Source organism: Merops nubicus, unplaced genomic scaffold (genome assembly GCF_000691845.1).
Source record: "Merops nubicus isolate BGI_N331 unplaced genomic scaffold, ASM69184v1 scaffold49921, whole genome shotgun sequence".
In the NCBI taxonomy this organism is placed as follows: domain Eukaryota; kingdom Metazoa; phylum Chordata; class Aves; order Coraciiformes; family Meropidae; genus Merops; species Merops nubicus.
In genome coordinates this window covers 1-17,578 of record NW_008591245.1, presented here as the reverse complement: position 1 = coordinate 17,578, position 17,578 = coordinate 1, and the positions used below count along the sequence as shown (strand labels likewise).

General features: G+C 38.1%; 1 protein-coding gene across 1 annotated transcript in view; it reads left to right on the top strand.

Annotated features, from left to right (window-relative positions):
- The window catches only part of STAT4 (signal transducer and activator of transcription 4), a 36,546-nt gene extending 21,810 nt beyond the window's left edge, over positions 1–14,736 (top strand). The window contains exons 9-23 of the mRNA XM_008950175.1: positions 146–238; positions 994–1,053; positions 2,397–2,414; positions 2,494–2,587; positions 3,422–3,466; positions 6,236–6,319; positions 6,580–6,678; positions 7,513–7,648; positions 8,788–8,840; positions 9,614–9,708; positions 10,154–10,290; positions 10,653–10,844; positions 11,839–11,905; positions 12,414–12,522; positions 14,647–14,736. Coding sequence (XP_008948423.1) covers positions 146–238; positions 994–1,053; positions 2,397–2,414; positions 2,494–2,587; positions 3,422–3,466; positions 6,236–6,319; positions 6,580–6,678; positions 7,513–7,648; positions 8,788–8,840; positions 9,614–9,708; positions 10,154–10,290; positions 10,653–10,844; positions 11,839–11,905; positions 12,414–12,522; positions 14,647–14,673 — 1,309 coding nt within the window. The 3' untranslated portion in view covers positions 14,674–14,736. The remainder of the gene's footprint in view (positions 1–145; positions 239–993; positions 1,054–2,396; positions 2,415–2,493; positions 2,588–3,421; positions 3,467–6,235; positions 6,320–6,579; positions 6,679–7,512; positions 7,649–8,787; positions 8,841–9,613; positions 9,709–10,153; positions 10,291–10,652; positions 10,845–11,838; positions 11,906–12,413; positions 12,523–14,646) is intronic.
- Positions 14,737–17,578: the final 2,842 nt, after the last annotated feature.

Here is a 17,578-nt window from a genome sequence, read left to right as displayed (position 1 = left end):
TTTTAAGAACTGAGAGTTAGAATACATGCCTCCCACTTAAGCATCTGTAGAGAAATAAGTCTAAGAGACACCAGCACTTCCTCCTCAGCCAAATACAGCTGTTAATGCATATTCCTAACAATCTGTTTCACTTCTTTTCACACAGTTCATTCGTGGTTGAAAGGCAGCCCTGCATGCCAACACATCCCCAGAGACCAATGGTTCTTAAAACTTTAATACAGTTCACTGTTAAGTTAAGGTAAGGAAAAGAAATCCAATATAAACTTCTTCATTGTGTACTATATTTTATCCTAGGAGAATCTAGAAAGTGAAGTGAACCATCAAGTGTGAGAGATCTTGTGGATTCCAGGGAGATTTTCTGGAATGGGGATATAAAGGCCACAGAATCTGTCACTTCTTGTAAGAAGTGGCAATAAAGAGTAAATCAGCTTGAGGAAGAAAAGAAAATTATGGCCAAAAGTCAGCACCTCCAGGGTTCTGTATGCATGGAATTCTTGTTCTAGTGACTTGGCAAACTGAATAAATAATGACCCACATCATACAAGCCAATATCAGAATACTCAGAGCCAATTTTACATGTAGGAAGGAGAAACCTCTGTATTTGGGGGGGCTCTGGTGAATCAATGGCAAGTTATTTCTCTCCCACTGTCTCCTTGCTTGACTTTGAAAAGATTGGAGAGGAATTCTCATGTCATTTCCACCCCACATCAAGAAGAATGCTTGGAGGTTTAGGGGGCGTGTGGAAAAGGTACATGAAGGAAAGTACACATACATCTACAGTGTAGTCACAGATTATACAGATCCACTGCCACTGGAACAGCTCAGCTCCTTTTCTCAGTACACAACCCTGTACATCATGATATAATCCTAGATGCCTAATCTGTTTTCAGATTATAATCTTTTCAGATACCTTAGTGTAGAGCTACTACTCTCATACTTTCTGGTGAAAACTTTATTCTGTTAATATTCACTTCTACATTTTCTGTTTTGAAGGTTGCTAATTAAATTGCCAGAGCTGAACTACCAAATCAGAGTGAAAGCAACAATTGACAAGTAAGAAACTTTAAAGTGAAGATATTTTTTCTCTCCCTACAGAGACAACACAATTTTCAATTGCTACCCTAATCTGATTTAGAAGTTGCTATAAAAAAAAGGCAAAAAACACTCAACCAAAAAAACCCAACCAGTTAAAACAGCAGAGTATTGCTTTTCTTTTCTTAATGTGGATGATTTGTGCTTTTTTTTAAAAAAAGAAAAAAAAAAGCTGCTATGTCAAATTGATGTTTTCAAATTGGAGGGAAGAAGCACATTAAGATTAGTTTCAAGGTTTAGATAAAATTCATCAGGCTGAAATAGTGTTATCACACAAAGACTTTAAAAGAAACTGTATTGCATTTATAGGACAGTTAGCTTTCAAATCCCACTTATCTCTGCTTATATTAATAGGCTGAGTACCTTCAACACAGCAGCTCCAAGGAGTACATGAAGCTTGGTCTTGAAAATTGTGCTGTAATTAGCAACAATGGCCACTTACAGTTTTACCCCTGCCTGGGATTAAGACTGCTACATATACTGCTCCTTTCTAAGGTGTTTGGTTCCCCTTTGGTTCCCCCATTACTTCTCAGAATGGTCCCAAATGACCAGGATCCCCAGCTTCTTTGGTTGATTGTAGTTTCCTGAGCAAAAAGCATCTCAGAGCCTGTCCATGCTGCATTTATGAAAACAGCATTAATCTGTCTGGAGTATTTCTATTGGAGTTGATGTATCTTCTCTCAGCATGGGGTGGTATTCTGTGCAACACCTAGTACTGTAGGGCAAACTTGGTTACAAATAGGTCAGGGCAACCTAGCTTGATAAAACATGGGACAAAGGATTTGTTGTCAAGGTAGAATTTCAAAATCAGCAAAGGTGATCCAAGTCCTCACCACCCCCAGCCACAGGTACCAGCTACCTCCCTTCTCCTGGCTGTTGTGCTTCTGCAGGCCCATAAAAAACACCTTGACCACAGACACATGTGGCCCAAAAGAAAGAAGGAAAACACCCAGTGGGGAAGGAGCAGGAGAGAAACCAAGACTGTTTCTTTCAATATCTTTATGCTGTCTGATTTGGTGCTGTGGACACATCCTCCCAGTACACCATGAGCTATCTACACAGGCTCGTATTGTCCCGAGCACAGGCATGCAAGCAGTTAGTACTGCAGCTTGAATGCCCACATATCAATCCAATGGGGGGAAAAAAGCTAGAGAAAATACACTACTTGCATCTGGCAACATACAAAAGTCTAACTGGACATTACAAATTTCAGTTCTTTAGTTTAAAAATTGCTGTACAAGTTATGGCTTACACATTTACTGACTCACAATCCGTTTCGTCCCCTCGCCCCTCCTCTGTTTTAGGAATGTTTCAACTGTAAGGTAAGAAAATAAAATACCTTGTTTCTTAAAATGCCCAATATGTTATTATTTGAGGATGTAAGTGTATTGTCCCCCGTAGTAACCGGAGATTCATCCTGTGTGGCACACACATGAAAGCAATGAACATGGATGAATCTGCCAATGGAAGCCTGTCAGTAGAATTCAGACATTTGGTAAGTCCCACTGCTTCTTTTCCTGCTGGGCACCTCTCGTAAAGAAATAAAAGAGTCTTTAAAAACTAGGCAGGCAGAATTGTATTACTTTCAAGTCTATACTCATTTTCTTTCCCCTTATACAGAAAGCTTGCTCCTAGAACCTCTTGATGCCTTCCACACTGTAGCCATTCCATAAAATGAGATATGTTTTCACAGAAATGACAAAGCAAATCCTAATTAATGCCAGGAAAAAAAAGACTAATCATGCTGAATTACACAGCTTCTCAGAAACTGAGTTTTATTTAAAAAAACAATACAAGCAAAAGAAAAAACCAAACCCAAACCACACCACCTTTGTCTAGGGGAAATATAAAATTGAATGCCTTAGGTCTGGTTGAAAGTAATGCCTGCAAAAAAAGTCTTCTCAGAGACTAGTAGTAGTGCTTCTGTAAGTTCTCTAGTATCCCAGTGAGTCATCCTTTCTGACTAGACTCCCTCACCTAAGGTTTTTTTTTTTTGGCTTAACCACAGATGCAGTGCATCAGTGTAGCTTTGCAAAAGGAGATGGCAGATTGATGGTCTCTAGTCCTTTTTTGTATTATACACTTTGCAAGCACCCTAATTAACTCTTTGTTACATTAACTTAGTTTCTTAAAAAATTCTGTTTCAATATCAAAAGACTAATCACTGAACAGACTTTTCAAGGCATAGTGACAGAGCCTTCTTTAAAGTGTATTTATATATTGCAAATAAAATCTTATTATACTAAGAACATCATGGTTACAAATAATGTTCTGTATAATATACCTCTGCCTAGTTTCTTTAGCACATTAATACTGTTTTGCTTTATAGCAACCCAAAGAAATGAAATCGAGTGCTGGAAGCAAAGGAAATGAGGTTTGTGCATTTATTTTACATGTTATTTTTGACTACTCACAAGTATTTCAGACTGGATTTTACTTAAATGAAAGAGAAACTGTATGTTAGATTTTGAAATACCTGTTATCCTGATAATCAGTATAAGATCCAAATTATACTATCATATGAGAACTTTTCAGAACTAGTCATACAAATTTTAATTACATGCCTTAAATATGTATGTTTAAAAAGTTACAACAGAAGGTAGGAGGTAATAACCTGAATGTATGTGTTCCTCTTTGAGACTGCTATTTTGGGCATTTTTATTTTGAAAAAAAATAAACTTTTTGATTTTTTTATGTTGAAACAATTTTTCCTGTAGGTCCTTTAAATATATAGTCTGTTAGCCAAGTTTACAGCTGAAGTAAGGATATAATTGTGTTTGCATCAAAGAGTTTCCTTGCCTCAGCCAGGACCAAAAGTGTGCCTCCTTCAGCAACACTCCTCCGAAAGCGGTGGTAGGTTCCCCTCTGGTGGTGGCACTGTACCATGACATGTTAGCCCTGACAAACATGACAAATTTGCAGTACCTAGGTTTCAGAGACATGCAGCACCCCCCACATCCAGACCACCACTGCTTCATCTCCTCACCATCTGCACAGCTCTACCCTATGTCCTTCTTCTCAGCTCTGGCTTCCTACTAAGCACGATTCCCCCAAGTGCCCTAAGTACCACAGGCACAAATCAGAACTACAGGCAAGAAGGGTACTGCCTTCATTCATTCCCCTCCTGCCAGAGATGCAGAAGGTATAAGAACCCCTCAATCAATTTCTTTGCACAGTGGAAGTGCTGAGGGTAAAGTTATGTTGGCAAGTTTTATTTAAAAAAAAAAAAAAATCATTTATATCACAGCCCAAATAGATGTAGTTACACAAGCACAAAGGTCACTACAAGTAGTCTTTAAGTATAAAGATCTGATCAGCATGGAGAATTTTAACCAAAAACCTAAAGGAAACGGTACTTGTGAGATACTCTGAAGATAATTCAGAGTTTCTGAACACAGTAACTTGCAACCTGATTAGCAAGACTGAAACTCAAGGCTCACCTCCCAATTACTTTGCTACTGACAAAGTCATTTGCATCAAGACAAAGAAATGCAAAAACATAGCTAGGTGTAAAAATGTTGGTGCTCTACTTTTTTTGGTAGCATTTTACTCCCCTTTTCACACTTTATGCCTTTGTAACTACAGAAAACATAGGGCTGGGGAGAATTGGGGCATCTGAGCTGTGACATGGTTCCCTACTAACTGTTTTCCTCAAAGAGAGCTTCTCCTTAGTCAAATCACAGTCTGTGAAGTCATTATTAGCATGAACAAGGTATTTCTAACAGCAACTATAATAATTCAAAACCTAGGTTTGTTATAGGATGTTTAGTAAGCTGAGAGTGTAGTTGGTAAGTATGACTTGCCTTGTAAAAAATAAAAAGTGGTAGCTCTCCATATTTGAGATTTGTCCTTTCATGCAGGTACATCTTTTTGCTTAGGTCATTTTTCCATGAGAAAAATGTGAGGTTTTGCAAAATCATGGCAACAGGGAGGGAGAGAGGAGTTTCACCAACCCTTTTCAACTTTGTGTCAACAAAAAAAGTTGAAAAGTTGAGTGGATTGATTCTACCTGCATTAAAACATTTGCATCCATTGAACAGACAAGTATTTCATTTAAAAGCCTTTGGCTCTAAGCTGGATTTTCCCTTTGCAATGCAGATTTATTATTTAGATACCTGAGACTCTCCTGTGGTCTCAATCCCTCATTTATACAATATCTTTTATTGCAGTGGCCTGTATACATCCTGCTCCCTGGAAAGATAAAGCCACAAGGCACTTTCCCAAGGAATAGTTCTAATTTACACGGACCAAAAGCAGAGGATTTCAGTAAATGGAAGCATTTTGATTTGGGATTTTTGACCTAGTTTCTTTTTAAGAAAGTCTGACAAAACAAATATGTGATGGGGAAAGGAAAACCAACAACAATAAAAAACAGGAAAAGAACAAGAAGATTTTCATACTTGGGTATCTGGGGATGGAAATGCATTTTTAAAGATCCTTTCCCCAAGGGGCAGAGATTTGGATCTTTACAGAGCATTGCTGTTTGCAATCAAAACAAAATGCTTGTTTTGTTTACAAATTTGATAATCAACTATGACAAACAGGTATTTTTTTTTTCCTATCCAAGAAAAGCTCTGTTTTTTACAGATTTACTTTGGATTAATGATTTAGACTTCTACTTCAAAACTAGTACCATCTAAATATACTTAAACTAAATCTGTGTACCTAGATGAGGGTCATTAAAGCTGTAACTTTTTGTTTTGTTTCTAATTTGTTCCTTCTTAAAGTTTAATACCTTTGTTTAAATTAGAATTATCAATCAATAAAGAAACTTTAGAAAGTTAAATGATGGAGACAATGTTAATCAGATACCAAAAATAACCTGTTAAATTTTTGTGTGCAAATCTGTGTCATTTTAGAAAAAGTTAAAAGCAAAAGTTCAAAGTTTAAAATTAGTACTTTAGCAGTGTCATGACTGGTTTTTTTTTATTTTTTATTTGATTTATCAGAAAATAAACCACCAGACTCCTGGACTAATTTAATGTCAGAGTTAAACAATTTCCTTCACTTCCTTCTTTTCCTGTTCTACTGATATATTTGATACATGTTTTCTTTCAGAGTTGTTTAATCTCAGCAGCTGGATCACTAAAAAAGTGTTAAGTGCCAACTGTACAATTCACAGTTCTGTAACTTCCTTCCTCAGGGCCCTCACATGGTGACTGAGGAACTGCACTCCATCAGCTTTGAAACACAGGTCTGCCTGTATGGATTGACTATAAATTTGGAAGTAAGTATTCTAGCCAGATTTTCTGGGACAAGAATAAGAGGCATTTTCCAGCACCTTGTAGAACAAGCATGTTATGCCATGAGTCCATCTATCATAGATGCTATATTCAGCAGTAATCATAAGCAGACACAAGATTTCCAGAACTTCTGGACAGAAACGTATGCTTTGGGATGGAAGAGGGGGCTGAAAAACCAAAGCATAACACAGCACTAGTGCTTTCCTCAGCAGCATTTACATACTGCATTCATTCTTTCCACCAGACCAGCTCTTTGCCTGTGGTGATGATTTCCAATGTCAGCCAACTACCCAACGCATGGGCTTCTATTATTTGGTACAATCTGTCAACCAATGATCCTCAGGTAGGTCTTTAGTATGCAAGTCCTGACTTTTTGCATGTTCACATTTCTATTATTCACTTACTGAATATATTCATTATAAAAAGGCAGTGTTTCCCTCCAAAATTTGCCTTATTTTCTTCACATACACTCTTATCAGCATACTACTTTAATCTTGTTTGTCATTATCTTTTTTTCCTTGCCCAGACATAAAACCGTAGGCATGCTTAACCTTCCTTTTTGGAGGCTACAGTAGTAGTTATTAAACAAAGGTTAAGACAGTTTGCCATGGAATGCACCTAAGAGTGATGGCAGGCTAGCTGACCATCAGCCTGAACGTCATTATCACTCTGTGACACTCCAAAGAATTTTTTGTACAGTCTTCAGTGTGTATTAAATTACTGTCCAGAAAACAAAAACCTAAGGTGAGCCAAACAATTCAACAGTATATTGCCAAATGAGGACATAACCATGTAAGATTTCCTTGCACTAAACATATTAAAGTACAGTGAGAATATCTGCATTTCTTGGTGAGGATTTAAGCATATTTTCAGAGTCTTAAGATAAGATGCCAGCAGACACACAGCAAGGTCCTTTACCATCCAAGATTCATACACGGCCTCTCACTCATTCTAGGAATCTCTCCCTACAGCTCTGCTCAGGCACCCAAGTGGACCTTGCTGGGTGGCTGCAGGAGGGAGGGCCAGCACATATTCCCCCCCATGTATCCACCCCCCACAAACACATCACATTTCTAACACTTCCAGATTCTGCTTCAGTACTTGCAGCCTTCTTTTACAGCCTGCAGTGCATTTCATGATTGCTAACTGTCTAAACAAAGCACTAATTCTGTTGCAGAATTTGTCTTTCTTCAACAATCCCCCTGCTGCCCCTTTAAGTCAGCTCTTAGAAGTACTGAGCTGGCAATTTTCATCCTATGTTGGTCGTGGACTCAATTCTGAGCAGCTCAACATGCTGGCAGAGAAACTTACAGGTAAGTGTGTAGCAATACACAGATTTTATTTGCTTTGGGGCTCTTAGATTTGATAGTTATAGGTAATGACTTCAAGCATGACCTCCACTTCCAGAGCTGACTTCAAAAATGCCACAATGACATTTTTTTTCTTTCAAGAAAAGCCCATGTCAGCTACTCTTACCACAAAGTGATTCAACTTCTGAACTTCCAGGCTGCTAAACTTAGAGGGCATCAGAGTTACACTGAACTGTGATGTTATTTTGTTTGCTTAGCAAGTCATTATCTCATGCATCTGAAATCAAAAGGAAGTCTTTTTGCTTGCTTACAGGGTTTGGTTTGGGTTTCATTTTAAGTACCCATCTGTGTAGGCCTGTTTAATTCTGGGACCCATCCTTCACTAGTGACAGCACCGCAAAGAGGCCCTGTAACTTCAGCAGCATGAGCTATGGAACACTTAGATCTCACCATCCCAAGAAGGGAGAGGCCCTGGGGAAAGCTGGCAGGAGAAAAAAACAGAAGGGAAAAAGAAAACACCACAAAAAACACCCCACTGTTGGTTTCTGGAAAAGAAAAAAAGTATAATATATATTGTGAGCTGTAAGAAAGTCCAAGCTGAGGGTGTAATAGTACCTCTACTGTTGGGCAAGAACAGAAGAGTTTGTCGAAGACAGGGGAATCTTTGCTTTTATTGCTTTCAAAGCTGGGAAGTAAAGACTGGCCTCCTTGGGTAGATTTCTTGTTTAGTATGGGTAGTAATGTTGAGAGGTGCCATGGTAAATTAGCAGGAATCATTAGAAAGAAAAAATGAATTGGTTTAAAGTACAGAAGCTTAAGATAGAGTGAAGGCAAAGAGAAACAGCACTCTGGCTGAAAACTGAGCACACAGTATTGCAGAAACCAAGTCTCAGACTACTTTAGACTAATATTCCCAAAACTACTAGCTACTTAAAAGGGACAGAAACATATGATCTACGATCCCTTAGCATGCCCCTTCCAATCCCTCTCCAAGTCTGGATGTACTGTACATCTTCCTCTACTTCTTCACCCTCAACTATACAGATACCAAATTATATCTACTTCAGAAAAAAAAATAGACTCATTATTTGCTGAGGGGTTTTTCTTATTTTTTTGTGTGTGCTGCTTTTTTTCTCTCTTAGGACAACAAGTCAGTTACAACGATTATCAACTATCCTGGGCAAAGTTCTGTAAGGTACAGTTCCAAAAGTAAAACTGGACTCTTCTTTCTCTTAACCCCACATCTGTGCCTAACTGATGATGACTTGTCTTTCTGATGCTACTGATAAGATTCCCCACTTGCCAGATGTGGGACTTGTAGCCCAGCTTGGTCACATTCATTGTAAAAATAACTAGGAAAACTATAAAGCTTGGGGTAAGACATCTGCTTAGTTCCATTGCTACAGATATCAGAAACTGTCATTATAGTGTGCCCTGTATATTTCTGTAAAATATCAATATATTGTGCTATTAAAGCACACAATGCATTTTTCATAAAGCATACAGTAATTTTTTTCATATGCTCAGTTGTGACCTAAATTATTTCAAGTCTGTTGATATCTTCAGTAACTTTGCTGAGGAAAATTAAAGTTACTGAGAAAGAAGGGTAAATTCTTTTTATTAATATTATGTTATTTAAACAAGCATAGAACCTTGGAAGGAAGGTCAACTTCCCCATCATCCTTTCTCTCTAAATGTTATTTCATAACCACAAAGAAACGATGATTGTGATTTTTTTTTTCCCCCTTGAAAAATGAGGCGCTTCCAACATAGATCTTAAAAAAAATCATGTTTTTATGTCAGGCTGAGATAGGCACATTACTCAAAACACCAGCTGAGATTTGTTATTCTTGCTTGAACAGATTAGTTTACTCTTAAGTAACTGAGATAGCCATGTCATACACATGTTGGGTAACAGTACGCTCCATTCTCTTTTCGTGTGTGTTGATTTTGTTTTCTAACCATTAGGAGCATTTGCCTGGAAAGTCTTTTACCTTTTGGGTTTGGCTGGAAGCTATCCTGGACTTAATTAAAAAACACATTCTTCCTCTTTGGATTGATGGGTGAGCAACAAGGAAACCGCTGTATATTGGCCTCTCTCTGCTTTGTCTTTTTTTTTTTACTACTCTCAGTTTCAGTTATACAGAAGAGAATTTGCAAAAAGTTTAATATTTCTGTCTCCCTCTTCCTATTTATAACTTCTGGAATTTTTTGGTAACAGGGAACACTGTTGAATCTCTTAAAAATGCAGGTCTAGAGCCATTGATGAGTTCTGTCAGTGTATAGTCAAGTACTGGGATAAATTTCATCATGCTGCATAGTACTTTGTGTTCAATGCCATATTCCACATGTAATTCACGTGAAGCTTTTGTCATAGCTTCAAGACCTTGTAAAGCTTTTGTAACCAAGATTTGAACACCTATATAAAGTTTGGCCAGATGTATTGCACAGATTGAAGTCTGTATTTTTTTTCCAAAAGTAAACCTGTGATTTCCTGTTGTACTTCAGGTACGTAATGGGATTTGTAAGCAAAGAGAAGGAACGAATCTTGCTCAAAGACAAGACACCAGGAACATTTTTATTAAGGTTTAGTGAAAGCAATCTGGGTGGAATTACCTTTACTTGGGTGGATCAGTTAGAAAATGGTAAGTTGTTTTTTTTTTAAAACAAACTGCAAACTCTGCAACACGCCTGTAATACAGCAGCCAAGATTTCTTTGGTTTGAAAGCAAAATTCGTGTGTATCATGTCTTAGTATGGTTTTGGGCAAGATAAAAGTATCACATTTACAGAAGCACAAACCAAAACTCTGAAACCCTACCTGTCAGTTCTTTGTATTAACTAGATTAAGAGGTGTACCTGCTTACTGCAGGCTATAAATTCATTTCTGGGTGTGCAGAAAGTCTATCATGAAAGATACTAACCTCGGTATGAACAGGCAAAACCCACACCAGTGTAAACTGCAAAAGAAAGGCAATAATATGTCACAACTGCCTTTGTTTTTACAGGAGATGTAACCTTCCATTCGGTGGAGCCCTATAACAAAGGTCGCCTATCTGCACTGCCTTTTGCCGACATACTGCGTGATTACAAAGTTATTATGGCAGACAACGTTCCTGAAAACCCTCTGAAGTATCTGTATCCAGACATTCCCAAAGATAAGGCCTTTGGCAAACACTACAGCTGTCAGCCAAATGAAGGTTGGGCTCCATTTCTCCATTTCCCCTTTCTGCAAAGCAGCTGCGAAGTCGAGAGACACTGAGGAATGTGGGGGAGAGGAAAAAAAGAACAGATTAAGATGCCTCCTTTAATCAGCATCAAGAGAACTTGCTTTAACACATCTATCATTTAGACAGCTTCATTTTGTAAATATGTCCCTGGTCTTAGAGGTTACATTAGAGGTGACGACAACAATATTTAAAAGAAGCTAAGAAATAGATCTTAGGGTAGAAAGAGTCAAAAAATAGGACTTTTTTCCTGACTGATGCATTACACAATTCAGTGTTCAGGTGTTCAAAGGACAGGACACTAAAAAGTCAGCCTGCTTATTTGACTAATAATTGTATTACACTGTAGAATGTTGTCTCTAATTTCAAGGAAATTCTCCATTTTTCAAACAGCTTGGAAGACCTTTATTTCATTTCCTTTGGTGGAACCCTATAATAAAGGTCACTTATCTGCACTGCCTTTTGCCAACATACTGCATGATTAGAAAGTTACTGTAGCAGACAAAATTCCCCAAAGTCCCTGGCAACTGCACTGGAAAATAGAAGAAGGCTAGACAAGAATGGCTCCAAATACATTCAGGCCCATGCTTTCTTGTCCAACTTACAAGTTAGGCCATGTTCAGATCAAACACACTTTCTCTTTAAGAAACCCTCAAAACCTTGATTTTTTTAATAGACAATGCACATTCTTCTGAACTTTCAGTATAAAAGGTTACAATTCCTTTTAAATTCAAATTCCTACACTAATCAAAAATATTTGAAGGCTACAGAAGTTTTTCCTTTTCATTTTAATTCAATGGACTTTGCCTATAAAAGTCCAGTCTTCTAAAAAATTTTCTGCTTATTTAAACATAAGCAGGGACATTGCTAATATATTATGATCTGCAGCACTTAAAACAGATAATAAATTTCAAATAAGTAATAAAATGACTAGGCAATATTTAATTACTCCAATATTTATTTTTAGTCTCAAAGCCCTCAGAGGGAGGAGGCAAAGGTTATGTTCCTGCTGTGTTTATCCCAGTCTCCAAAATGTAAGTATCCTTACAGCTGTATTATACTTCAAATGTTATTTTTACTAAATTTACATACTGTTTTCAGTTTTCCCTCCCTCCTTTCCCCCATTCAAATAGTTTGGGATAGCAACACATTGCATGTTTTTACTTGGTCAAGGACAACTAAAGGCAAGAAAGGGAAGAACTTCACCTCCTCAGTGCTTTTCCCATCCATGGGGCAAAACATTCGTAAAAACTGAATGCAGACTTTACAGTACTCTGATCTACTTATCTTTTTTATCTCCTTTTTCTCTCCAGCAGCTCATATTAGAGAGTCAGGTTTACCCTCTCATCCCCTGGTCCTATCTCCTACATTTTAAAATGTGTACCAGGTTGTTGGTGTGTGCTCACAGAGCCACCAGCAAGCCCCAGTACAGGCTTAACTAATTGAGTTAGCATTCACCATACTCCATTGCTATGCATCAAGTTAGAGGGATTTAGGTTGGTTTTAAGATTATTGTTGTGGTGTTTTTGTTTTGTTTTTAAGCTTAAATGATTCTTCAGATCCACATTCTCCATCAGATCTTCTTCCCATGTCTCCAAGTGTTTATGCTGTGCTGAGAGAACACCTGAGTCCCACAGTGATCGAAACAGCCGTATGTTGTAAACTTTTCCATTCATAAGTGAATACTAAGCAAATGGGACACAACTGCTTATAAAAAGGCTGCTTGTAGAACTGTGAGAAAACAGAGCTCTTTCATCACTTGCTATATTGCATTCTGAAATGATGGTGCAGACATTTCCTATTCTAAACAGGACAGGATGCTGTAAGCATACTTGGAAGCGCTGTGTTATATAAAACTGTTTGACACACTGGCCAAAGAACCATCAATGTCATAATTAAAAGATCGCAGAGTTCTTGCACAAATGAAGCCTTTACCCTGACAAATACATAACGATGACACTAATTCTGGAGATAGCACATAGGACCTCACTTGCTCAGGGAAGCTGGACAAGGAACATAAAGATTTTCAGTTTAGCAAACTTGCAAAACTTTTCCAGACTGCAAGTTTCTACATGGGATACCAAAGTGAGAAATTAAAATTTCTCACTGAGAATAATATTCATTAAGTAGAGAGTGGGAAAATACTGTACCAATGTCCTATTTAAAATTTTTTTCTCTTTTATTTACTGACTAGAAACCATTTTCAGAATCATTGTGACTTATAGTACTTAGAGCACTGATGTGTATCCACTGCGAATTTGTCCAGCAGACTTCTATCAGGAACACAATTTTGGCCTTTACAGCTTTAAAACAAAATCTGCTTTTACAATAATAACTCTTGGTTTCCTGCATGTTCAATGATTTATGATCTTCAGATGGTTATGTATTCAAAAGCCTGTCAACTCCCCTTCAAATGCCTCTCTGTAAACACTCTGCCTCACCCACAAAGAGAACAAAACTAAACCAGAATCCTGTCTGACAATGCTTGGAAACACAGTTAAACACTATATACAAACAGAGTTCTTTAATACACACCAAGCTGAAGATCTGGTCAAGAGCAAAGTATCTTGTTTCGTTTCTTCATCTTTATCTCTGATAGCACTCATGACATCTTCAGCTAAACCTGAAATACTATCCTGAATGAAAATTCTGCATTAAAATCTACCCCCACCCCATCTGAGACATGTCCCCACTCATTTGTTGTTTGGCTTATACAGAACTGAGACAATTCTGACCTTTTAAACTCCATTTGTGAGCTGTGTACGAACTTGCATCTCCCAGAGTTTTGGCAGTTAAAAAAATAGTTGGCTTCACTTTTGTTTACCATCAGGTTTCAAACATTTTCAGTTTCTTTTAGCATGCACAGCAATTCTCAAACCAGCTCTTTCCAGAGCTTCCAAACGAGTTGTAACTGTTGCAATCCTTTGAGGTCGTAACCACACAAAAAGAATCTGTTTGGTAATTCATTGGAAAAGTCAAATACAATCATGTTGTAGTTTTTGAGGGTGCGTGCACAGTGAAGTGATTCAGTGCTGCTAGATGATAGATGAATTTCTGGAGGCTCTTACTAAAAATATTTTCAAGCTCTGCTAGAAATTGGGGGAGAAAATAGTTTTTGAAGATTTTTAAAGAATTCCTTCCTTCCTTCCTTTTTCCATTCTATTTATCTTGCTAAATGGAAATGAGGAAAACACAGGGTTTTTTTCTTTATCATCCCAAATTCACACAACAATCTACCCTGGTGGAGAGCTGGCTAAGTACAGTAAGCAGACAAACTGCATTATTAAAACAGTACTTTTTCTCCATTAAATGCCAATAAAAAAAGCACAGTGTGAGATACAAAGAAGAAGAGCAAGATATGCAGCAGGACAGCATATCCTACAGCTCAGTAGATCAGTCTTGCCAAGATACACTTTCTGCAGTCTTGCTGAATTCCCTTTATTTCCCACCTTCTCCAGGTTCCCCTACCCATTGGGAACACAAGACTCCAGTAAGAACCATGCTATACAGATCCATGGGCTGCAAGAACCACAAAAGTTCCCATGAAAATACAGATTATTTTTATTGCAACTATTTTCCACACAGTGTCTTGTAAGGAGCATTCCTATATTTTGTAAAGAACTAGAAACAGGATGATCAGGTCCTTGCCAGTTTCTATTATGTTGTCAAAACGATACTGCAGTTACCTTGAGCTACAGAAGGTTTCATTTGCAGTTATTTTTGAATGAACAGCAGTCACTGCCATGGAACTAACCTTTTCTTTCTTTCCTTCCAGCTGAGTTCTCCTTACTCAACTGACTGAAGTTCACATACTGGAAAAATTAGCAATTGTGTGAATACTGGATGGGTTAAAGATGCAGTAATATTTTTTTTTCATCATCTTTGTAAATCAGCATTTTCTGGAAACTATTCTGATGTTATTCTTGGGCCCCTTTCTGTTATCAGCACCATGTAAACCCGGAATCTTCTCCCTAGAGATTGCAAGTCATCTCCTGCAAGTCAGAATTGATGTCCACAATGATAAAAGTCCTAATCTTTCTGGCTTGCAGGTCATTTGACTTCAGTAGGGCCCCACAGGGATAAATTTTACTTGCAGAATTAACATCCATAGAATTGCTGTAAATAGAAGAACAAAATGTTTTGCTTCCGAGGACACCATATAACTAAATACATTAGCCTATCTGGGGAAATTAGGATTTGCTGTGTTAAATGGCTTCTTTAATCATCATCTTGTATATCACTGGTTTAGCTTCTGTTTTAAAGCAAAGATTCTCATCCCCCTGAGTTTGCAGGTCCCCAGAGTGTCCAGGATTTGTTTATTTCCAGAGACAAACTACCTTCAGCACAGATTTTTATCTGCCACCACACCAGAAGCTGGCAAGCAGCCAGGCAAGGCTGGGACAAGAAGGGAGTTCCCAAAAGGAAACAGACACAAAACTTGCACTGTCAAAAAGGTTGTCTCCATTTTGTCACTGGAAGAGAGGATTAATAAACCCTAGCCCCTCACAAAACAGTCATCAAAATAAATCTATTTGTGCATGAAGCACTCCAATACTACAGCACATTCTATCAAAGTCTACAAAAAAAAATCCAGATCTGACAGAGTTTGGACACTATCTGATAAACAGGGACTGGGAAAAACAGCTTTTAAAAATAGTTACTGAAGAGTTTCAGCATTTGCTGACCACTGGGCCATTTGTGCTACGTGACAGAACATTGCAGACTTCTCAGAGGCTCATTTGACAAGCAGAGCAACTCAGTTTTGCAGAAATGGTAAACTGCCTTTTTAAAAGATTTTTTTTTTTAATCTTTCAGGCACTGTTTAGTGCTGGATTTGAGTTATTTGGTTTTAGTAGTAGTGTTGTCCCCCCAGTATTATCCCTAAAACCTCTGTTAATAGAATAATAAGAGGCCACTGTATTTCATACATGCAGGCTCATTCAAGATGTAGCTCTTGCCTGCAGAGTACACAGTCAACACACACAAAGATCTTAAAATACATAAAAACACTTGAGCATTTGCACCTTACAGTCTTCTTGAGTATGTACCAATTAAACACCTGGGAAGAAAATACAATCTCCTTGAGACAGTAAGACCTGGATATTACTTTCATTTCTCCATTTTTACTCACTCCTCTCTCCCATGCTATTGATGTTAGTCGAAAGCAAATGAATGAGAACAGAGTGGTGAGATACTCTGTGAACAAGGGAGTAGACTTTAAACAAACTGAAAGGTCTCTATTCATTAATCTAGGCAATTTAAAGCAAGCTGCAGATAAGTCATTTTGTCTTGGAAACCATCATGTATAAATAATTTTCCAAAACAACAAGAACAATTTTGTGTATATAGTTTGGTGACATCTGTAATTTATATGACCAGCATGAATAAAACCAGCTTTTGGCTTAAATTTGAATGTCTGGACTGTGGATTTTTTCAAGATACAACAAAAATAGGCTTGCCTTCTTTTTGTCAGTCTCAAGTCTGAACTACAAGCAGTAACAGACACTTCTAAAGCAACAGACTTCTTCAGCTCACATCAACTACTGTGTGCCTTCTCATTCCAACCTGCTGTCACAATCTTAATACAAACAAAGTGAGTGCTACCCTATGCTCTCGACCATCTAATCTTCATGAGAATTACTGTAAAAAAGGTCCAGACAGGGCACATGAATCTATCTTCAATCTCCTTCCTCCCCACTTCTCATACAACAGAATACTTCAAGGCATTTGAAGTCTTGAACAATATATTTCTTGTGACCAAATAGTACTGTGGATCAGGTTTTCACACAACAGCTTCTACTGTTATTTTAAAACATGCTTTTGTAAGGAGTAGGTTTAACAGATAATTGAAAGGCATATTACTTCAAATCGGTTCACTGCTTTAAAGGAACACTGGAGTCTTTAGTTGTTTTCTGCAAGATAAATGTATACAGCCCAGGCCTCCTAAAAAGAAGTGAGTTTTATCCTTGTGTCACTATAAGAACAGAGTTCTCATTTACATGAGACAAGAGAAAAATGACATTGAAAGGGATGCCTCAGATACTGCCAGAAGAAATGGAACATTTACCGTTAAGTGCCTTTACTGTGCTTGTGCTTTCACTGTGTTTTGCAGCAGCAAAACATGCAGTGTGTTGCTGCATCGCTGTAGCAGTTCTAGTTAAACATAAAACCTGACAGTTACCTTCTACCATAGTTTTTATTTATATTTATAGCTATTAATTGGTAGCGCTTCATTCCACAGTTTACCAAGCAGACCTTCAATTTACTTGTTTCTTCTATGGACTAAGAATTGTCTCCTCCATCTGAGGAGGGATGGGGATACAAAGGATACTCAGAAGGATCTGAGTAACCCGGAGACCTGCACAAGAGCCTGGACTCTGATTCTTCTCATCTTTGTTTACACTCCATACAAAAGACAAAAGCAAACAAGCTGAAGTAGTGGTAGCAGTGTCCTAGCAAATAAAACTGTTGCAAGAAAGGTGACATGAAAGAAAAGGAAACCTCTGTGTTCCCTGGGAAGAAAACTACCAAAAACTCCAGAACAACTGAAACGCTCATCTTCCAGCCGAGAACCATCGTTCAGGTTTCGGCAGCTTGGAAGGAAGTGCGGGTTCGCGCGGGCAGCCGCGGCGGCGTTGGACAAGGCTTTCCGGCCGCGGGGTGCCCCCTGCACGCCGGGCAGGGCTTTCCCTTTCCCTTTCCCTTTC